The sequence below is a fragment of the Balaenoptera acutorostrata genome, chromosome 13, assembly GCF_949987535.1.
Source record: "Balaenoptera acutorostrata chromosome 13, mBalAcu1.1, whole genome shotgun sequence".
NCBI lineage: Eukaryota > Metazoa > Chordata > Mammalia > Artiodactyla > Balaenopteridae > Balaenoptera > Balaenoptera acutorostrata.
This window is the reverse complement of record NC_080076.1, coordinates 58,181,591-58,205,670: the sequence shown is the minus strand read 5'-3', so window position 1 is coordinate 58,205,670 and position 24,080 is coordinate 58,181,591. Positions and strand designations below refer to the sequence as shown.

Sequence of the window (24,080 nt, the reverse complement as noted above, 5' to 3'; positions counted from 1 at the left end):
TAAGAGATTTCCTTTTCATGTTAAATTCTAGATCTGTTCTAATTTGTCCCCTCCTTCAGTGTAGTTGCAAAAAGTGGCTGTTAATCAAATTCTCAGCTTTTAGCATAAAATTTATAGATTAATTTAGGGAAATTTTAACTTTTTTTACAATATTGAGTTTTCCCTCCAGGAAATTTGTTTTCCTCTTTTATTAGGACTTGTTTATTGCCCTCCATAAAAATTTTTTTTTTTTTTTTTTTTGGCTGCGTTGGGTCTTCATTGCTGCGCTCGGGCTTTCTCTAGGTGCGGTGAGCGGGGGCTACTCTTCCCTGCGGTGCACTGGCTTCTCATTGCGGTGGCTTCTCTTGTTGCAGAGCATGGGCTCTAGGCTCGCAGGCTCGGTAGTTGTGGTGCACGGGCTTAGTTCTCCGCTGCATGTGGATCTTCCTGGACCAGGGTTCGAACCTGTGTCCCCTGCATTGGCAGGTGGATTCTTTTTTTTTTTCCTTTTTAAACATCTTTATTGGAGTATAATTGCTTTACAATGATGTGTTAGTTTCTGCTGTATAACAAAGTGAATCAGCTATATGTATATATATATCCCCATATCCCCTCCCTCTTGCGTCTCCCTCCCACCCTCCCTATCCCACCCCTCTAGGTGGTGACAAAGCACCGAGCTGATCTCCCTGTGCTATGCAGCTGCTTCCCACTAGCTATCTATTTTACATTTGATAGTGTATATATGTCCATGCCACTCTCTCACTTCATCCCAGTTTACCCTTCCCGCTCCCCGTGTCCTCAAGTCCATTCTCTATGTCTGGCAGGCAGATTCTTAACCACTGTGCCACCCTGCCCTCCATAAAGTTTTATCACTTTTTTCAAAAATTTCTGGTGCATTTCTTTTTTGTAATTTCTACTTATTTTATAATGTTTTGCCATTTTGAATGGGATTTTTAAAGTAAAATTTCTACTTGGTGGTGGAAGTATATAGAAAAATTATTAATTTCTCTATTTTTACCCTGTATGTAACTATTTGGGGGATCACTCTTATTAGTTCTCATTTTTTTCAGTTTTTCAGTTGATTTTCTTTTACCTTCCAACTAATTAATTGTATAATCTGTAAATACTCAAAGTTCACCTTTTCTTCACAATATTTATATTCGTATTTCTTTTTTTTTTTTCTAATTTCATTAGCTAGGATCTCCAGAATAATGATAAATAATAGCAGCTATATTGGGTCTACATCTATCTCCTTATCAACTTTAATTTTTAATTGTAAGCAATGTTACAGCAAAAAAATTTTTAATTTAATAATGAAAGAAAAATCGCCCTGAATCCCACGTGAAAACAAACTTTAAAAATTAGTAATAAACACAAACATAGAAAACAAACTTGTGGTTACCAAAGGGGAAAGAGGGGGAGGGGGATTAATTAGGAGTTTGGGATTAAAACATACAAACTACTATACATAAAATAGATAAACAACAAGGACCTACTGTATAGCACAGGGAACTGTATTCAATATCTTGTAATAACATATAATAGAAAAGAATGTGAAAAAGAATAGATATAGATGTATAACTGAATCACTTTGCTGTACACCTGAAACTAACACAACATTGTAAATCAACTATATTTCAGTAAAATTTTTTTTAAATTACTAAAAAAATAATTGTTTGTACGTGTATAGAAAGGGTAAGGAAGGACGTACACTGAGCTGCTCTGGGTAGTTCTTTCAGGGGAGTGGAATTCTAGAGCAGGAAGAAGGGGAGTGGAGACCCACTTTCTGCTTTGAGCACCTATGGATATCTTGGCTTTTTGCAAGGAGCAATTTCTACTTTTATAATTTTAAAATGCATCTGGGACACAACATTGTAAATCAACTACACTCCAATAAAAATTTTTTTAAAAAAGACTAATGTCAAATAGCAAAAATAAATAAATAAATTAATTAATTAAGTATATTGGGAAATTTATTAATACAGTTGAATAGTTCTGAATTTAATATATCAAATATGAATACATTTAATAAACGGATTTATTACCTTAAGTATAAAGATATTGTATGCTAAGGCTTTTCTCATTTTGCAAAAGATATTGACTTAATAAAGAAATATGTGTTCATAAAAAATAAAATAAAATAAAAAATGCATCTTGGAAAAAATCTGAAGAGTATAAAGTATGTAAAGACTTGTCTTTGGATACCAAGATTTAGAGATGCACACATTTTTAATGTCTAAAATTTAAGTTTTGTTCACTAAGTTAAATCTCAACTAAATGAGATCAAGATTAGATAGAGAGATAAACAGATGATAGAAAGATTGATATAGTTATAGATATATAACCACTTGCTGTTACTAGAAAGTCCAAAAACAAAAAGATGGCACAGAAAAGAATTGGGTACAAAGGAAAAGCTTGCAAATTACACAGGGCAGAAGTCCAGGGCAGGGCAGTAGCAGCTCTACTCTCCTCCCCAGGCTGCCTAGGAAAATATGATTGAGGAAATTATTTCCTGGGCTGAAAAAATTATAATTGCTCTCTGATGTCATCAGATCTCAATGATTTCCTATCACACATTTTCTTTCCTAGACCCCACGGGGGAGTTTAGCAACCATCGGAGGGCATCTCTAGTATTTGCCCCCGTGTGTAGGATGCCACATCAATCACCGTCCTGCCCTGTCTTATTACTGCCTGCGTGTTAGAACAGGACTAAACACACACTCTTCGTTGTTCTCTTCCAGGATTTCCAATGAGCACTCCCCCAAACTCCAGATCCGGAGTCACAGTTACTTGAGGGCGGTCAGTGAGGTCTCCATCAACCGAAGCCTAGACAGCCTTGACCCTGCGGGCCTGCTCACATCACCAAAGTTCCGCTCCAGGAATGAGAGCTACATGCGAGCCATGAGCACCATCAGCCAGGTGAGCCCTGTGGCTGCATCTGTGAACTGTACGAGGGTTGGTGGAAAACAAGAGGGCATGACGTGAGGAGGTTGACACCCCCCGGAATGATGCTGATGGGTCCGGCAGAAGGTCAGGTCTAAATGCTGCCTGGTTTGGCCACAGGGGGCTCCTGGTACCAACAGTCTACCAGCAGGGGAGGGGTCCTTGGCAGATGGATAAAGCACATCAGGGGAGTCCTTGGAAATTCATTAGCGGTCAGTTGGCACCAACAAATTAGTCATTAAGGAGTTGTTGGATAAGGCTTCGGTTGTAAAGATGTTTGAAGGATAGAAGGACAGGGTAGACATCATTGGCAAAACCAAGGCAGTGTCAGATCATAAAAGTATTAAGCAGGTAATCAAGACAGGGACCCAGGCACGGGAAATGAGATATGATCTATTTACCCCAACTGGGTCCTAGGTGAATATTGCATCTTGGTTATAAGACACAAGCCCAGTTCTAAGAACTGGTACCCAGAACTAGGGATGAAGACTCAGTAAAGGTGACTTAATGTTGCATCCGAAATATTCAGCTAAAGTTTCTTGATGGCTCCCACTGATGGTCTCAGAGAATGTGGGAGAGGGTTAGGCTGCCCAGACCAAGGGAGGGTTGAACCTAGGACTCCTGGAGGGCCTGACCCTGCAGCTTTCAGGGGCCACCAGGCGAGCAGGAGGTGGCTCTAGGGCTTCCTCTGGGAGGACAAAAAAAAAAAGGGTATTTTTTTGAAATAATGTTTAGGAGCTCTGAATTTTAATTTATATCACAATTTTTAAAACTAAGCACCATACTATTAACTCAGCTCATATGCAGTGAGCAAAACACTGGGCCAGATTTTGCCAGCTAGTCAATGGTGAATAATGCCTAAATCCTGCTCCCCAAGTGTACAGTCTAATGCAGAGCATACAAAAAACATAAAAGTGCTGTAAATAACAAACGTTATTTACTTGAACAAAAACACTCTGAGGTATGGGCTTCCCTGCTGGTGCAGTGGTTAAGAATCCGCCTGCCAATGCAGGGGACACAGGTTCGACCCCTGGTCCAGGAAGATCCCACATGCTGTAAAGCAACTAAGCCCATGCGCCACAACTACTGAGCCTGTGCTCTAGAGCCCGCGAGCCACAATGACTGAGCCCACGTGCCACAACTACTGAAGCCAGCGAGCCACAACTACTGAGCCCACGTGCCACAACTACTGAGCCCATGTGCCTCAACTCCTGAAGCCAGCGAGCCACAACTACTGAAGTCCTCGCGCCTGGAGCCCGTGCTCTGCAACAAGAGAAGCCACCACAATGACAAGCCCACGTGCAGCAACGAAGACCCAATGCAGCTAAAAATTAATTAATTAATTAATTAGTTTTAAAAAAACACTCTGAGGTAGGTAGGGCAAGAATTAACCATAAGAGCTGCCTTTATTGGGTCAGGCACTGTGCCAACTGCTTCATATTTTCATAATATTCATTCTTATAAACACACTGTAAGATATGTAAGTAACCAGAAGTTAAATGGGACTTTCTTTGTGGTCACAAAATTGTCACCAAGATCCCAAATTGACTGAGTAAAAGGTGTTCAGTACCGAGGATTCTAAAGAGAGAGCTTCTAGGCATGGGGTCTAGGAATATGCATTTTAACAAATATTCCAAGTGATTCTAATAAAGCAATACATTAATAAAGAAGTATTTATTAACGTAGTATATATCTGAACTTTGAAAATGCTGGCCTAAAGCATATTCAAGGAATAATGAATTCTCAAGTGTAGTTAGAGCTCAGAATACTTAGAGCAATGGGAAATCTGTTCTGAATTTTGTCCTGGGGACATTTTTTTGTACATGGCCTTCCATTCAGGGCCCAGGGGACTGGACTTTATTCATTAGGAATGGGACTGATTGAAGATTAATTAAAACTTCAGCTTTTAAGCAGGCAAAAGATATGATCAGAACTTTGATGGAGGATAATTAATGTAGCAAAAAAAATGTAGGAAAGATTGGAGAGGATGAGAAAGAGGCTAGAGGCAGAGAAGCTAGTTTGAAAGACATTGTGATCATCAAGGTGAGAATTACTGCTACTTCTGGTGCTGCTGCTGCTGGTGGTGGTAGTGGTGAGGATAGTGGTGGAGATGGTGGTGAGGTGGTAATGCTGGTGGTGGTAGAGTTGGTGGTAATGGTGGTGGTAGTGGTGATAGTGAAGGTGGTAATGCTGGTGGTGGTGATAGACTAAGCACTGAAGCATCTCTGATCTGTCAGAGTGAGACCCCGAAATAGGACCACTGCTCTCATTTTGTCCCTACCATCAAAATAGAGCTCCCTGCTCTAAATGGGTTCTTGAAAAGCAAAGGCAGGGACCACAGCAAGGCTCCAAAAGCAGGGTAGGGCAGGAGTCAGGGAAAGCTGACATACTGGATTCCAGTATCTGCCTACTGTACATTTCCTTACTTTAAAGTAATCTCCAAAGGGAATTCCCTGGCGGTCCAGTGGTTAGGACTCTGCACTCCCACTGCCAGGGGCCAGGGTTCGATCCCTGGTCAGGGAACTAAGATCCCCCATGCCGCGCAGAGCAGCATGCAAAAATGAATGAATGAATGAATAAATAAATGTAATCTCCAAGAGTATGCACACTTATCTGTGCTAGGTACTGTTGTCCAGTGATACCCACTATCCCAACTCTTAGGTAAATATTTGGCGCCTCATTTGGTGAAATTTGGACTTGCCTTGTTCTTACGTTTTTCACAGTAAACAATATAATATTTAAAACGTTTTTAAGCTTATCTTTATTCTGGACAGGCTCATGGTCACATAGCCTTCCAGAATTGCAAAATAGTCTACAAATCCCAGGTGTCACACCTGCAGAATACTTCGATGGGTTTAGAATATTTTGTTGGAAAATGTTTATACACACTTACAGCTTTCATAATTTTACATGATTAAAACAGGAGAGCAGGTCACTTCCCCATCAGGACATGCGTCTACACAGCTGCCTGCTTTTAGTCCCTATGCTGTAGATCTGACCTTCCTTGAGACAGTGTCACTTCCTGGTGACAACTTAGTAAAGTATCAACAAATCACTGAAGAGGCACATGTGGGCCTTGATCCAGGGGCGGGTCAAGTCTGCAATTCAGTGGCGTGATCATTTCGCCTTAAGTAAAATACAGAAAGCAGAGCCATCCTAAGTGGATTCCTAATGACACACCATTTTTCTAGTTCCATATTCAATTTTCAAGTAATAAGAGCATCGTGAAGGATAATTTCAAACTTTCTATCGCAATCCCAACGTTGTCATTATTCAAAGGGAATGCTTTCTTCTTCAAAGCAATCCTACCATATATACTCTAGGCTTTTCAAAAAGTAGTTGGTTTTTGTGATGTCGGAGATATTCTCTCTTATAGATCTTTAGTAGCAGCTCTAGTAGTATAGAATTTAAGTACATTGTATCCTATTCCTCCTTAAAACCTGATATATTATTGATATATTATTCATCAAAGGCTCCTAGAAAGATCAAAGTAAAATGTTGTAAGCCAAGAAATTGGTCTAGAATAACTAAATTGTTTGTTTCTGCCATTCATACCTTATAGAAATAAAAAAATTCCTAAAAACAGACTGTGCTTGGATGACAGAAAAAAACTGAACACCTTTTTATATATTTATAACCTTTCTATATTTTTTTACTATATATACATCTAATAAAACAGGGGCTTTTAAAGTAAGACTTGAGAAGAAAGAATTATAGAAAGTCCCATTTAAAAAAAATATTTGGTATAATAACTGTCATTTCCAAATTAGTTTAATTTACATCTTAATTTATTTCAAGTCCAAACCTCAAATATCTTCATCTGGAATCGTAAACTAGAAGCTCACAGACATATTTTGTCCAGTAACATGTTGAGTTTCCACATCATTTTAATTTTTTTATTTTTTTTTGAGGGACTCCATTATCTTTATTTATTTTTTAATAGTTTTTTGGCCACGTTGGGTCTTTGTTGCTGTGCTTGGGCTTTCTCTAGTTGCAGCGAGCAGGGGCTACTCTTCGTTGCGGTGCGCAGGCTTCTCATCATGGTGGCTTTTCTTATTGAGGAGCACAGGCTCTAGGAGTGCAGGCTTCAGTAGTTGCAGCACGTGGGCTCAGTAGTTGCAGCACGTGGGCTCAGTAGTTGCAGCACATGGGCCATAGGGTACGTGGACTTCAGTAGTTGTGGCTCGTGGGCTCTAGAGCGCAGGCTCAGTAGTTGTGGCTCATGGGCTTAGTTGCTCCACAGCATGTGGGATCCTCCCGGACCAGGGATCGAACCCGTGTCCCCTGCATTGGCAGGCAGACTCTTAACCACTGCACCACCAAGGAAGTCCCACATCATTTTTAAAACACGAATGTAATAGGCAGTTATTGTGCTTGGTGGTAATACCAGCAGTTTAGCTGTGACTTTTGACCTAGATCATCCCTTCACTTTATATATACAAAGAAATGGAAACTCAAATAAATTAAGCATCTGTCAGCACACAGCTAGTCAGTGACAGAACCTAGAAAACCCAGGTATCCTGACTCCTAACTGGTAAGTTTCTCCAGTGTCTACTGGAATTGGGGTATGTGTGGCAATAATAATGCCAATAATAGTAGTAGTAATAATGAAAATGAGAATAATGGAATAGTTACCATGTATTGCTTACATGATATAAGCTATAAGCTTTGCATATTATCTCATTAATTTCATAGCAACTATAAGAAAGATCATTTTTTTAATTTATGAAACTCAGTCTTAGAGAATTAGAGTAACTTGTCTCATTCTTCCCACTACACTATCTCACAAAATAATATCTAGTATTTATCGAATGCCTACCATGTGCCTTGAAATGTGCACTTGTACATTTCATTTTTTTATCCTTAAAGCATCCCTATGAGGTAGGTATTATTATATGCATTTTAAAGATTAGGAAAGTGAGGCTCAGAGAATTCAAGCAAATTGCCCATGATATAGTAGAAAGAGCATTAAACTACTCCTTCTTTCCATATAGAAAATAAATCCAAATTAACTTAAAATCTGAGCACTAACACAAAGTGACAAAAATTTTAAATTAGGGGAATATGTGTATGATATTATGGTGAGAATTATAACTTTTAATAAAATAAGAATTATAGAAAACATAAAATAAAACATAGACATCTAATCTAACTAAAAATCAAATATTTCTGTGTAGCAAAAGACATCTTAAAGTTAAAATTGATAGGGGGAATATTTAAACACATCAAGAAAAAAGCTTAATGTTCCAGTTGCCTAAAGTGTTTCTACCAATTAGTATGAAAAGATAAACAACCTAAAAGAATTTGGGGCAAAGCTTATGAAATAGCAAATCAAAAGGGAAAAAAGTACCAAGTCCAATAAATATAGGAAAAGATGTTCATATACACTAGTAGGCTGGTAAAGATAAACTGAAACAGCACAATATCACTCTTGACCTATCAGGCAGCAAAAACAGCTAATACCCAGTACTGGTGACCATGTTGAGAAATGAGCTCTGACTTACTTGCTATTTGGGATGAATTGCTACAATTGTTTTTGAAAGTAACGTGGTAAAATCTACAAAAGTTAAAATAAATCTTTTGGCACGGGAATCCCACTTGTGGAACTTTATAATACAGAAATGAAAGTACCAGAATATAAAGATAAACAAACAAGGAAGTTGGTCATAGCATGGCCTCCAAGGACATACTTCAATCATCATCCACAAAGCAGTGGTTAAATAAATTATGGTCCAATCATACTATACAGTATCATGGAGGTGGTGGCTTAGTGTCTGAATCTCCCTGAGTCTCTGTATAAAAGCAGACAGAGCAACTAGATAGAAAAACTAAAAACTCATGGACAACATTTACAACAAAATCAGATGGCAAGATATTCCGTGAACCCAAAATGTAAGTAGATAGGAACAAACCACCAGTAGCCATAAGCCTGTGTTGCATCCACATCTGTGCTGGAGAACACAGAGGAAAACAATGACTTTCTTGATGGATGTGAGTAAAGCAGAAGGAAACCAGCAGCAGGTAGTTTGTGGGGGTCGGGTATGTATTTAAGAATAGCAGCTGAAACTGGGAAGGATTTGCCTTCTCTAAGAGCAGGTAAATTCAAGGGGCCTGCAGTAAAATCAGGAGAGGTTGGGGAAATCTGAGCCTATGTGTACACTGGAAACCAACCAACCAGTTTTTCCTTCAAGAAGAGGGCCCAGTTCTGAGAAGAAACAGTTGGGAGTAGAATCAAATACGAGCAAGATAGAGACAATGGCAAAGAGGAAAAGAGAAGGTTCAGGTAAAAGTTGGGGGAAGGAACAAGAGAATCAGGAAATCTTGGAAAGCAACATGATGCTAAAACAATAGAAGAGGAAGCCCTGTGGAAAATTCAGGGGGAAAATCCTGAATGTATCACCCTCTCAAGGTCAGAAAAACTAATTTTACTGAGAAATGAGGAACAAAAAAATATCCACTTTAAATCACAGTCAAAGTCACTATAATAAAGAAAAGAGAATAAGGAGCAGAATAACATTCCTACAGAAAATGAAAGCATGCCAGAAAGACACACCCACAAAATAGGTCAAAACTGTAACACACTTTTTCAAAATAAGCTAAAAAACATTAAGAAAATGACATAAGACATGGGAGGAAAAGATATATCTGAATTTTCAAAAACTTAAAAATGATGTCACAGAACTCAGGAAAGAATTAGAAGTAAAAAAAATCATTTCAGAAATGAAGATTAGACTGAGGGAATAGAGGAGCAAGTGAATGAGACATTTTATACACTGAGAAAAATAGAACCTAAAAAGGAGGAAGAGTTTTTAAATCAAGAAAAAAGAAGAGTTAAAAAGAATTCAAGAGAAATTGATAAATATGGAAGATAGGCAAAGATTGACCATAGAGATAATAGAAGTCTCTGAAGAAGATAATCAAAGCAAAGGACCAGAACAAATAATAAAACATTGGCTTTATTATAATTCACAAGCTATGCATTTATTTTGCATGGTTTTCTGTATCTGTATATAATAAAAACAAAAAGTTAAAAGAGAATGAAGGAGCTTCCCTGGTGGTGCAGTGGTTAAGAATCCACCTGCCAATACAGGGGACACAGGTTCGAGCCCTGGTCGGGGAAGATCCCACTTGCCGCGGAGCAACTAAGCCCGTGTGCCTCAACTACTGAGCCTGCACTCCAGAGCCCACGAGACACAACTCCTGAAGCCCGTGTGCCTAGAGCCCACGCTCCTCAACAAAAGAAGCCACCGCAATAAGAAGCCCGTGCGCCCCAATGAAGAGTAGCCCCCACTCAACGCAACTACAGAAACCCTGCGCCCAGCAACAAAGACCCAACACAGCCAAAAATAAAGAGATATATAAATAAATTTATAAAAAAAAAAAGAGAGAGGGGCTTCCCTGGTGGCGCAGTGGTTGAGACTCTGCCTGCCAATGCAGAGGACACGGGTTCGAGCCCTGGTCTGGGAAGATCCCACATGCCGCGGAACAACTAGGCCCGTGAGCCACAACTACTGAGCCTGCGCGTCTGGAGCCTGTGCTCCGCAACAAGAGGCCGCGATAGTGAGAGGCCCACGCACCGCGATGCAGAGTGGTCCCCACTTGCCGCAACTAGAGAAAGCCCTCGCACAGAAACGAAGACCCAACACAGCCAAAAATAAATAAATAAATTTTTTTAAAAAAGAGAGAGAATAAAGAAGGAGAATCCTATTAAGAATATAAATATAGGGGCTTCCCTGGTGGCGCAGTGGTTGAGAATCTGCCTGCTAATGCAGGGGACACGGGTTCGAGCCCTGGTCTGGGAAGATCCCACATGCCACGGAGCAGCTGGGCCCGTGAGCCACAATTGCTGAGCCTGCGCGTCTGGAGCCTGTGCCCCGTGACGGGAGGGGCCGCGATAGAGAAAGGCCCGCGCACCGCGATGAAGAGCGGTCCCCGCACCGCGATGAAGAGTGGCCCCCGCTTGCCGCAACTGGAGAAAGCCCTCGCACGAACCGAAGACCCAACACAGCCAAAAATAAATAAATAAATAAATAAATAAATAAATAAGAATATAAATATAAAATAGAAGGTTAAGTGGAAAAAAACAGGTTGCAGAATTATTCTATATATTTACTTTCTGATTCATTTTTTATGAAAAATAGGGTAGGGGGCACTAATACCCTCTGAAAGGTAATCATCCAAGTTTAATTGTTGTTACCTTGATAGGGATAGATACTTTACTATTTCTTTGTGATGTTTGATTAATAGGGGAAAATCTAATAATAATAATAAATATATATATATATATATATATATATATATATATATAGTTTGTTTTACTTTGAAATCATTCCAAACTTACAAAAGAGTCACATGTAAAATACAAAGACCTCCTGTACATCACTGACCCAGATTCATAGTCATTGATTATTAAAGTTTTGGCTCATTTGCTCACTCTCTCTATATTTGACAATTAGTTGCAAATATCATGTCCCTTTACCTCTAAATGCACCTCCAACTATCTCCTAAAAACAAGTATATATTATATATATAATTTTTAAACATGGACATATATATTTATTAGCCTTGAAAATGTTCAGGGATCTTATATCAAATTAGATAAAGTATATGGAAATACTACTTTAAACTGTAAAGAATTATTATTAAGAAATGTATGTCTCTTTTCCACTTGATATGCTTTAAGGTAATTGAAGTTTAAAGAAATTAGCCATTATTGGACTGCATCTTCATAGAACACAAAATGAAGACAGGCAAAAATTGCCATCATTTTCAGTATATGCTCTAAGCTTAATTATAGTTTAATCTGTTAAGTTTTCAATTACTCATGAATTTGATATTAAGGAAATTTGACATACGAAGTTCTAGAAGGTAGCAGAACTTTGAAGAATGCTGCCACACCTCTATCAAATCAGATGCAAAGTGAGAAATTGATGGAAGCAACTGGTCTGGCTTTTTTTTTTTTTTTTTAAGGTGGTGCTCAAATCCAATGTAAATTATGTACAGAGGAATATAATAATAAAAACTGATTCTTCGAAAAGGGAAGACCTCATTTGGAAGAATTTTAAAACACATTTATAAACAATTTGTGGACCATATCAGCTTTTATAGAGAAGAAACCTTCTTTAAATAGTATGTAGATAGTTTGAAAATCTCAATAGTGCCTTTCAAGATTTTGACATCTGGGTTTGGTCTATTTTTGTGCATGATGTGGGTATCTTGCTAGAAAATATAGGGCCTGTTTTTATACTTTGCACTAAATTTTCAGTCGATGCAAATTATTTGACAAACTAGTCACTTCCAAAGGCACAATAAAAATACTAGTTTCTAAAACGTTTGTGCTAAAATTACAGCCCCATTGAAATATACGAACTCTGACCGTAGGCCTATAAAATTGGCCCCTAGGTTTGCATTGATAAATAAGGAAGAATTAGCACCTCGGCGTGCCCTGATGTAAGATTTCCCTACACCACGCTTCCTTGCATTCTAAAAACAAAGTTCTTTTTCTTTAGAATTTAATTGACTATTTGGGGTCATAAACTAGATACCATTCTACTTTAGTCTGTCAGGTAGAGGAAATAAAATGCGCTGGAGTTTACTGCAGTCGGACGGGGAGTTCTTCTGGGGGATGCACTTTGGAGACGCTCCGAGGGCGAGGCGGCTTCTCCCCCGGAGCAGCGCGGTGTTACGGTCCCGTCTCGCCCGCAGGTGAGCGAGATGGAGGTGAACGGGCAGTTCGAGTCGGTGTGCGAGTCGGTGTTCAGCGAGCTGGAGTCGCAGGCGGTGGAGGCCCTGGACCTGCCGATGCCCGGCTGCTTCCGCATGCGGAGCCATAGCTACGTGCGCGCCATCGAGAAGGGCTGCTCGCAGGACGACGAGTGCGTGTCGCTGAGGTCTTCCTCCCCGCCGCGCACCACCACCACCGTGAGGACCATCCAGAGCAGCACGGGTGAGTGGGCAGAGCTGGCCCCGCGCCCGGGGGCGGCACGACTGCCCCCAGACACTGCACGTGGTCCCCTCGCTGTTATCACACGGTCACTCTTCACCAAACCCCACCCACACCCCGGGAGGCAGCGCCTCTGCTTCCCTGTCCGCCTCTATCCCCAGCCTCCGGCCACATCCACGCACCCCCTTCTTCCTCCATCTCCATCTCTGGTACCAACAGAGGAGACTGCAACTGTGGGACCAAGAGGGATGGCACAGGGGGAAGATCTTCCCAAAACGCCCACACAACATCCTAGGACCGGCACACTCATCCCACCCAACTCCTCCTCTCCATCATCAGGCCCTGACTTTTAGGGGTGTGACCCCTCCAGGAATCAGACACCCTGATTGTTGAGCATCACAGAGTTGGAAAGCTTTTTAAATTCCAAGATATCCACAAAAGGACTCTCCCAAAAGACCTGAAGAACCACTGCGACAAAATTAGAAATGGATGATGCAGTAATATTGATTGCACAGTTTATGAGTTTTCTTTCCTTATAACAGAAGGCAGATTTATTTCATCATTTTAAAACCTCCTGACTATACGCATACGGAACCTCCTTTTCCCTCTAAACTGAATTTAGGTTTATGCTGCTACACTGTCTTTTGATCTGATTTTAGTCAGAGAGGCACAGAAGAGCTTAACTGGTTTCCATGACACTGGACCTACATTGGAACATAGCCATAGATTGTGTGTGACAGTGTACGTGTGTTTTTTGGGTTTTAGGGTGCTTTTTTAATAACATTTGGGTCCAAGAAGAAAATCCCCTCCATAGTTAACTAGTCGTAACTTTGATGGAATTCAGCATTACTCCAATAAAGACTAATTCTACAAAAAGATCATCAAACCAAGAGTCAAGATAAATAATGATGAATTAATTAGAAGGAAGAGTCTGTGCTAGACTATTGTATCCTTCAGTTGTTGTTCTAGGTGCCTCAAGTGTAATTATCATTCAGCCTAGAACTTTTGCAGGCTTGAGAATTAATAGGTTCTCAAACCTGAATTAAAATCCTACTAACTAGAAAGACAGGGTTGAGATAGAATTTGCAAATAACCAGTAGAGGTGAAACAATAGGCATTCCTTCTGGACCAATGCAAATTGGGATCTCAGGATTAGGGGAAAGATGCTTCTAGACGTTACCCTGGCTCAGCAGCCCCGCCAGAGCCCAGCAGCTCTGGCCCTGGCTGGCTGTCTCCCACCAGAGATGGGGAGTGTGCATTCTTGCTCACTAGGAAATTTCGCAAGAACAGCCCAGACAAGGTTAATAAGTTAAATAAGGTTGATTCAGGAAATGAACACATTTTTTAATTCATTCATAGGCATATTTATGTGTGTTTACATTTGTGCACTAAGTGTGGCTTGAAGGTCTGCCTGCGCCTCTAGCTCCTCACTGTGTCTTTGGTGTTTCCTTGTTTCCCTGCCCCTACCTCCAACTCCACCCCAGCCCTCTTCCGTGTCTGGTCCGGTCTCTGTATAGCGGCCTCGTCACCCGCTAGCTACTCTTCTGTGCTGCAGTTACTCCTTAAACATGCAAAATGCAGATCCTTGCCCAGAAGGGCGGAGGGAAGGAAAAGGGCTACTGGCTCACCTCCACCTCCACCACCCCTGCAGGGAGCAGTGTTGTGGGTAAAGTGACAAGGACTCCAGAATGGCTGTTTTCAGATCAACTAAGAGGCGTTTGTGTTTCGTCCTTTAAGAGACAATTTACTTACTCTTTGTACTGTGCTCTTCACCCCAAATACCCTATTCTGACCTTCCTAAGACCCTTCCCAGCTGCTCTGGGGGTTTGCAGAGTTCAAACAATAAAAATCCAGATAAAATCTAGGTTGCCACTTACATCGGAATTGCAGATCAATAGTGAATACTTCTGTAGTGTAAGTATATCCCAAATATTGCATGGGACCTACTTATACGACAGAATTATCTGTAGTGTCTGTAGTGTTTGCTAAATCTGACAAGCCTATCAGAGAACGAAGTGAGCAAGGCCTAGGAGGGCGTCCTGTGCTGTTCCATTTAGAATGTAAATTAAGGGGCTTCCCTGGTGGCACAGTGGTTAAGAATCTGCCTGCCAATGCAGGGGACACAGGTTCCATCCCTGGTCAGGGAAGATCCCACATGCTGCAGAGCAACTAAGCCCATGTGCCACAACTACTGAGCCTGCGTTCTAGAGCCCCCGAGCCACAACTACTGAGCCTGCGTGCCACAACTACTGAAGCCCACGCGCCTAGAGCCCATGCTCCGCAACAAGAGAAGCCACTGCAATGAGAAGCCCACGCACCGCCACGAAGAGTAGCCCCCGTTCACCGCAACTAGAGAAAGCCCACATGAAGCAATGAAGACCCAACACAGCCAATAAAATAAAATAAAATAGAATGTAAATTAAATTGGAGGGGTTTTAGCCAGAGGCCCTATGTGGGAGAACAGCCAAATAATAAAAGAAATAAATGAAAACATCACGGAGGTGACAGCAACTGCTCCATCTTGGGTTCCACATGCCTTGTCCTAAGTCCTGGACCCTGTCCACCTGCTGCCGTCTGGATGGGAAGACTCCAGGCTTGGCTGCAGCTGCAGGGGTTTCAGGGCAGGAAGACGTCACAGGGAATGGTGAAGCGTAAAATATCAGAGTTTTGTACAGGACAGCCAGTGACTTCACCCTTCATCATCCAAGTCAACATTATGATATATCATTTTTACAGTCGGGGAAAAGTAAGCAAACTATTTAAGGGCTAAATATTACAGTAGATTCTAAGTAAGGCCTTTAGAATTCTAATATCACTTTTCACAATTTCTCTATGCCGTGAATTGGTTCGTTTTAAAAAGTCACTTTAGGATATAATAAGATTCTGTGCCCTTCATTCTAATGCTCTCATAATTTCTGGGTTTCCTCCTTACCCCTCTTCTTTCTCTCTCTCTCTCTCTCTCTCTCTCACACACACACACACAATTTTCCCTTTCTCTGTCACGTGATGTCAGTACCATCATATTTTCTTCTACTGGTTTCCTTCCATAGAAAATCTACTTTCTCATAGGACCTACTAATTTTTGAAAGCGTGCGCTCATCTGTGTTAATCAGGAACTGACTTTGCTCTAATTTTAACCATTTCCCCATGTACACAGGTCAGATTTACATCCGCGTTGGGACATGACGTAGATTTCTCCTTTGCTCATTATTCTTGGGACATTTACAACAGATTCCATTTGTCTTAAACTTCCCTTTGCCTGAAAAACAATGCTTCGTTTTTGTCAAATGCAGTTAATAGCTATACCTTTTCTCCCCACGACAGTCCGCATTCTGAGTCTTTGATTTTTGTGTCAGCCCATTTTGAATGGTTCAGATTTTCAACAAAATAGACTATTAAGCTTTTCTCCTCCAGCCTTGTCCATTGTTCATCTGAGCAAAATGACACCACCGACAAAGGTCCACAACAGTGTCTACTGCCACGTGGGAGAATCAGGAAGATGGGCTTGGCTCTAAATGGCCCTAAGGAGCCCCGAGTAAAATGATCAAGGATTAATGGAGCTTCAGGGGCCAACTAGGAGCTGAGTTAGGGAGTGATTTATAGTTATGCTTCTTTTGGTTTATTGACTTTTCAGTTTATCTAACTATGATACAGTCCTATGTTATCTCAGCTTATCATCTGCTTCAAGCACGCAGATAATCTCTCCATCTAATAGATTCAACAGGTTTTTATATAACCATCGCACCTGGGACTATTTGGTGAGGATTAGAGCTACTGTAGGAAAGTAAAAATTTTAAGAGGGCAGTTAGCCCTATGACTGTGGGAAAACAAGCACCCTTACCTCAATCATCTGAATATTTTAGGTGAAAGTAGAACTTGGTGTTAGAAACAGACCCAGACCTCCACTTCAGAGTATTGGATTCGACTGGCCTCCTTGTGGAATATACAAATGCAATTGTATGCGTTTAAGGATGAGGTTTCTTTTCACTTCCTACGCTAAGCATCCAGGATCTATCAAAAGCATTACCACATTGCAGCTAGACAGAGTTCAATATGGTGACACCAGGAGCCTGAATAAGCAAAAACAGTGTATCATCGTCAGTGGATCTACTCATACAGATACACAGACACACACGTGGTCAGAAGAGACAAAATACATCGTTTGTAGTTGTTACCCAGCAAGTAGTAGGCAGGAGGGTCAGTGGGTATGGACAGAGGGAGATTTTTTTCAATAAGCACATATTGCTTTTCATGATTTTAAAAGCCAATATAATATTTGAATTAAAATAATACTCTTTGACAGAAATAGGCAGACTATCATGATATATGCTTCTCTGGTCTTTTAAGAAGTTTTCCCTTTGAAATTACAAGTTTTTGAAGGAAGCTTTATGTAGCAATAATATAATATTTATAAAGAGTAAGTATATGCCACACTGTTGCTCCTCAAGTTTGGCCTGTGTGCTATATTCTTTTATTAGCGGAAGCTCTTAGAAATGGATGGGGTTGAACTGGTCTCCTGTTCTTGATGGAGCCCCCAGGAAGGGCAGCGAGGGCCCAGGACAGAGCATCACCCTGGCGAGGAGCCAGGGCCCTCCAGCAGGGAGTCAACACACTTTGCCCTCTTGAGTGTGGCTTGGGGCCACGGTGATCACAGCATGTTTTTCCAGTTTGATTTTTCTAACAAGAGAGATGGCATTTTCCTTTAAATAGAGACACGCTCTTCCATAATCTTAACCTCACACACTTTCCCAGCTCCAGATACAAACGCAGTTACCTTTATGAGCACCTGAGGTCGGGGCTAATGTCCCAGGAGCTCTCACAGGTTTGGGTCATCACATGCAGGCAGCCATCCCATCTAGAAGACCACACCAAACCTGCCTTCCAGCATCCTACACTCCGATCCCATACAGCCTGCTTCCCCCCCACACCCAGCAACAGCAACAAACCCTAAACACACAAGATCTTAAGCAGAATAACATTAAGGTAGTAATTTACATTTATAACACACATGCTAGGCATTCAATAATGGAGGAAAAAAAGGTAAGAGAAGATGCAGAAAAATACTTGTTTTACTCCAATATAATTGACATATTACATTGTCTAAGTTTAAGTAACTGTGATTTTAAAACTCCCAACAAACAAAAGTCCAGGACCGGAGGGATTCACAGGCGAATTCTATCAAACATTTACAGAGGAGTTAACACCTATCCTTCTGAAACTATTCCAGAAAATTGCAGAGGAAGGAACCCTCCCAAGCTCATTCTATGAGGTCACCATCACCCTGATGCTAAAACTGGACAAAGATACCACACTGTGTACGTTTAAGGTGTAGAATGAGTTGATCTGATACTTTCATATGATTAGCACTACAGTGTTAGCTAACACCTCCATCACAGCACATAATTACCACCTCTTTTCTGTGGTGAGAACATTTAAGATCTAGTCTCTCAGCAACGTTGAATGTAATACAGTATTGTTGACTATAATCACGGTTCATTCGATCTCCAGAACTTATTCATCTTCTAAATGGAAGTTTGTTCTTTTGACCACTGTCTTCCCCTTTCCCCCACCCTCCCGCCCCTAGTAACCACCACTCTACTCTCTGTTTCTAAGAGTGCAGCTTTTTTAGATTCCACATGTAAGTGAGATTATGCAGTATTTCTCTTTCTCTGACTTATTTCACTTAACATAATGCCCTCAAGGTCCACCCACGTTGTCACAAATGGCAGGGTTTCCTCCTTTTTGTGGCTGAATAATGTTCCATTGTGTATCTATATATCACATCTTCATCCATCCATCCCTCCATGAACACTTATGTTGTTTACATATCTTGGCTATTGTGAATAATGCTGCAGTAATTAGCAAAAAAAAAATACTTAAGTACCTCACCAACTCCATACTCAACAACTGTTCGGGGACTTCCCTGGCGGTCCAGTGGTAAAGAATCCGCCTTCCAATGCAGGGGACGTGGGTTCGATCCCTGCTCAGGGAACTAAGATCCCACATGCTGCGGGGCAACAAAGCCCACATGCCACAACTACTGAGCCCTCGCACCACAACTAGAGAGAAGCCCACGTGTCTCAGCTAAGACCCAATGCAGCCAAAAATAAATAAATAAATAATAAATCATTTAAAAGTTTGGATAATCAAGGTGACTTTCCCAGGGAAATAGCATTGCTGTTAAAACAAGTTGAATCATAAAATATTAGCAATAGAAACTTCTACATCATCCAATCCAGGGGTCTGAAACTACAGCCTATGAGCCAAATCTAACCTGCTGCCTATTTTTGTAAAAAAAAATTTATGGGAACAGAATCACATCCATTTGTTGACACATTGTCTGTGGCTAAGGAGTTGCTCCAGAGACCGTATGGTCCAGAAAGCCAAAAATGTTTACGCTCTGGCCCTTTACCGAAAGAGGCTGCCACCCCTGATCTAATCCACAGAACCCATTTTAAGGTAGGAAAACCAAGGCCCAAAGTGGTGGGCTTCTAGCTGGAGGCAAAGTCAGAATAAAACCCCAGGTGAACCATAGCCCTTTGCCTGTTTGAGCCCCAGCTCTACAAATTCATGGAGAATATCCTTAGAGTTCAGAGGAAGCTCACTTCTTTCTAACAGGCGCAAAGTTAATTAACAGGTTGTTTTTATAAAGCAATGAGGGAAAAGTTCAGAAGTTCAAAGGACACACAGCGGCCAGCAATTTTTTTAAACGAAGAGCCTTTCTTTTCTATTCAAGATAAGAACAAGTAATAAATTTCAGATCTTGCCTGGACTGGTTCCTTTTCCCTCTGCTTATGAAGCTCCCTTCCTTGAATTTCTCCAAACATCCAAGTAGAACTGGAGATTTCCACTTCCTCCCATCTTAGAAGGCCTAGACCAAAAAAAAAAAAAAGGCAAGATTTGTAGTACAACTTATGTGTCTTGTGAGGCAACTGCTCTGTTTTTTACATCTGAGAAAACTGACAGTGATGACTTTTGGAAGAATTTTGGTTATAACGTTTCTTCTTTGGGGCCCTCAAGGTGACATTCTTCTGCACTCTAAGTAGAAATATTATGAAGTCATAAAATGCAAAAGTCCTGTCGACACTGAGGAAGACAGAGGGTCTGAAGAGTGTCTTCTGCTTTCATCTCCTCCAGTGGTTTTGCTGCATATAAATCACCTCTCAGGGGTGTGGAGAAAAGGGAACCCTCTGACGCTGTTGGTGGGGAATGTAAATTGGTGTAGCCACTATGGAGAACAATATGGAGGTTCCTCAAAAAACTAAAAATAGAGTTGCCATATGATCCTGCAATCCCACCACTGGGCATATACCCAGACAAAACTATAATAAAAAAGGTGCATGTACCCCTATGTTCATAGCAGCACTGTTTACAATAGCCAAGACATAGAAACAGCCTAAATGTCCATAGACAGACGAATGGATAAAAAAGACGTAGTGTGTATACACACACACACACACACACACACACACACACACTGGAACACTACTCAGCCATAATAAAGAATGAAATAATGCCATTTGCAGCAACATGGAATGAGTTAGAGATTATCATACTAAGCGACATAAATCAGACCGAGAAAGACAAATACCATATGATATCACTTATATGTGGAATCTAAAATATGACACAAACGAGCTTATATAAGAAACAGAAACAGACTCACAGACATAGAGAACAGTCTTGTGGTTGCCAAGGGGGCCAGAGGGGGTCGGGGGAAGAATGGATTGGGAGTTTGGGATTAGCAGATACAAACTATTGTATATGGAATGGATAAACAACAAGGTCCTACTGCAGAGCACAGGGAACTATATTCAATATCCTGTAATAAACCATAATGGAAAAGAATATATATATATATATGAATCACTTTGCTGTACAGCAGAAATTAACATTGTTAAATCAACTACAATTCAATAAAATAAATTTTTTAAAAAATTGCCTCTCGTATAACTGATTCACTTTGTTATAAAGCAGAAACTAACACACCATTGTAAAGCAATTATACTCCAATAAAAACGTTAAAAAAAAAAAAAATTGCCTCTCAGGACCAAAGCGCCAAGCCTGGAGGTATCATGCACCGTAGACAGCCCTCAAATCTGCCTTTGCCCATCGGAGGGGTTGTCACAGGGCCAATAGTGATGGGGCCCCAGGGTCTTCCAGCCTTTAGGGTTGTTGTGAGGTTCAAATGAGATCATTAATAAGGAAGCACTATGTGAATTACACATCAGAATGCCTCTACCTTGGCTTTCACTTTAATCTCTCAATCTCGCTTAGTTTAATAACGAAGATAATGGCTAATCCTGGAGCACGTACACCTTGACAAGCATTATGAACCAGTTGCATAGATTATCTTGTGTAATCCTCACAAATACTCTGTGACATGTATGGGATATGATATCATCGTTTTCATCACGCAGGAAAAACTATTAAGGCTTAGCGAGTTTAAACAGCTGGACCAAGCTAGTAAGTGACAGAGCAGGCTCGTAAATTCTCTTTACTCATCAATAAATGCTTAGTAAAGTATAGTATACCCTGAACTAATTTATTACAAATCTGTCTACAGAATGAGAGGCTCAGGAACTCTTTTCTTTCATTTTTCTTCCCACAAATATTCATTTAGTTCCTGCCATGTTTGAAACCTGTGTTTTCCATTAAAATTTCTGAAAATCCCTCTTTAAAAGAAACTGTTTTGATCACATATTAGTGACGTGGTTTTTCATGCTGGTTTGTCTAACCCTGGAATATCTGTTTAAAGTGAAATTAAAGATGTTAAAAAGAAAGAGAAATGACAATGAATAAAGAAAAAGCCTCAAAGAAGAAAATACTCTTTGGGTTTAAATTTTCATATTACACTTCGTCATTTTGAGATGCAGGTGGATTTAAAAGATCAAATATCCAACCCTTGATCTAGTTATAGTGCTGTCAGACAGCACCGAATGGAAAAAAGAATTTGTACCAACTCACGTGTAAAGTAAGCAGGTGGTAAAGTCTGTGTTGTGGCTGATGAAATCATCAGAGGTCTCTACCTTGCATTAAGTAAAAAAATACTACGATAATTTAATCTTGATCTGGCTGGTCTCTTGGCTGGGTTGAGCATTCAAAACCCAGTTACCAAGGTCAATCAGAAAACACAAATTCTAAAATCAGACTTCTTTCATGTGAATATGGGAAATTTCTCAAAAAAATTAATGACATGACAACACAGAACCTAAAAATTCACTTTTTTATCTTTCTGATACCTCCGTAGACACTGTTTTGTAATGGAATAAGTGGACATTTTTAAAAGCCTTCACTAAGTCCAACGTTGTCTGATCCAATTCGTATTGAACTTTAACAAATATAGTAAAATAATAGCAACTGAAAACCATATGAGTGATTAATGCTGGCACTTCGACAACCCTACACAGCTCCAGCTAGTAAATCCAACAGCCAAGGTTTTATATTTCTCTCTGTTCCTCTTGCCATTGACTTTCTGTCAAGCATTCAGGGTAACCCTTTACTGCTGCCAAGTGTCCTTACTTAAAAAAGAGAGAAGACCAAGATGAATACTGCCATGATTTTACTATATTAGCAACTATATAAGAAATAGTCATATATTTATCGTAATGAGAAAGCAATGATCATGTCACTATTAACACTGAAAGTTTTCTCTGCCATCTGCTGGTGTCCTACTGACATGTAAATTCCACCAGCATACCAGATAACTTTTTCTTTTTTACCCTTTTCTTTTTATTGCCATTTGTTTAACTGAAGTATAGTTGATTTACAATGTTGTGTTAATTTCCGCAGTACAGCAAAGTGACCCAGTTATACACATGTACACATTCTTTTTCATATTCTTTTCCATGATGGTTTATCACAGGATATTGAATATAGTTCCTTGAGCTATGCAGTAGGACCTTGTTGTTTACCCATTCTTTATGTATTAGTTTGCTTCTACCAACCCCAAACTCCCACTCCATCCCTCCCCCTCCCCCCACCCTTGGCAACCACAAGTCTGTTCTCTATGTCTGTGAGTCTGTTTCTGTTTCATAGATAAGTTCATTTGTGTCATATTTTAGATTCCACATATAAGTGATATCATATGGTATTTGTCTTTCTCTTTCTGACTTATTTCACTTAGTATGATAATCTCTAGTTGTATCCATGTTGTGGCTCTTTTTTACGCTTTTCTATTAATTATCAGTATTGCTGAGAATACTCATAACTTCTAATTTAACTTGCAGAAGAAAATAACTAGTCTAAATTATCTCTAAAAAATACAACAAACTGTCAAAATTTAATTAGTGTTTACCCCTACAATATTTTTTCAGTTTTATGGTTTCAAGGGGATATATAATATTATTAAAATTAACTTTGCTGAACCAGTTTTATACTTTACAGGTATATCCCTGACAAGGAATATCAGATCTGATGAAATCAGAAGCTCACTCTGAATTTCTGAGTAGGATTACCGTCCTTTGCCTCTTAAAATCCAAACTTGAACTTCTTTTTCATCTGATATCCTTATCCCATTACATACTTTCCCCCACAATTAAATTATATAATTTAAGAAAATCAGTGAGTCCATGTCATCCACTGCTTTGCCTCTAAAATACCTTATTCTCTTCCAAAATGTTGATGACGGCCAGAGAATTATGACGAGATATGAAATGTTGGCTTTTATCATTTTCAAGGAACTTCTTTCCATCATCTTTTATTTTTAACTTTTTGTTTAGAAATAATTATGAATTTACAGGAAATTACAAAGATAGTACAGAAGTCGCTTATACCCCTCACTCAGTCTCCCCCAATGGTTACATTGTAGATAACAATACAATATCAAAACCAGGAAATTGACTTTGGCACAATGTATAGGGGTAGTTATCACAAGCGCAGATTCTTGCAACTACCACTGCCCTCGAGATACAGAACCATACCATCACGACAAAGATCTACTCTTGGCCACATTTTACCACTTTGAATCAAGTATAGAAACCGAACCTCCCTACAAGTCCCTTTGCCTTCTCTCATTTATAATATAATTATCTTAAATATTTTCTCCACATACATTGAGAGCCACATCACACAACGTTGTACTTTTTGCTTCAAACGTCAAATATAATGTACAAAATATCGGAGGCTAGAGAAAGTCTACTGTATTTACCCATATTTTTTTGCCACATTGCCAAGTCTGGGAAATTTTCAGCCATTATTTCGATGACCACTTTTT

The 24,080-nt window shown here is 40.0% G+C and overlaps 1 protein-coding gene across 8 annotated transcripts in view; it reads left to right on the top strand.

Moving 5' to 3' along the window:
- DLGAP1 (DLG associated protein 1) overlaps positions 1 to 24,080 on the top strand; it is an 855,942-nt gene that overhangs the window by 677,824 nt on the left and 154,038 nt on the right. For all 8 annotated transcript variants that reach the window (XM_057526434.1, XM_057526435.1, XM_057526433.1 and 5 more), the window contains 2 exons: positions 2,721 to 2,898; positions 12,628 to 12,868. In XM_057526434.1, coding sequence (XP_057382417.1) covers positions 2,721 to 2,898; positions 12,628 to 12,868 — 419 coding nt within the window. The remainder of the gene's footprint in view (positions 1 to 2,720; positions 2,899 to 12,627; positions 12,869 to 24,080) is intronic.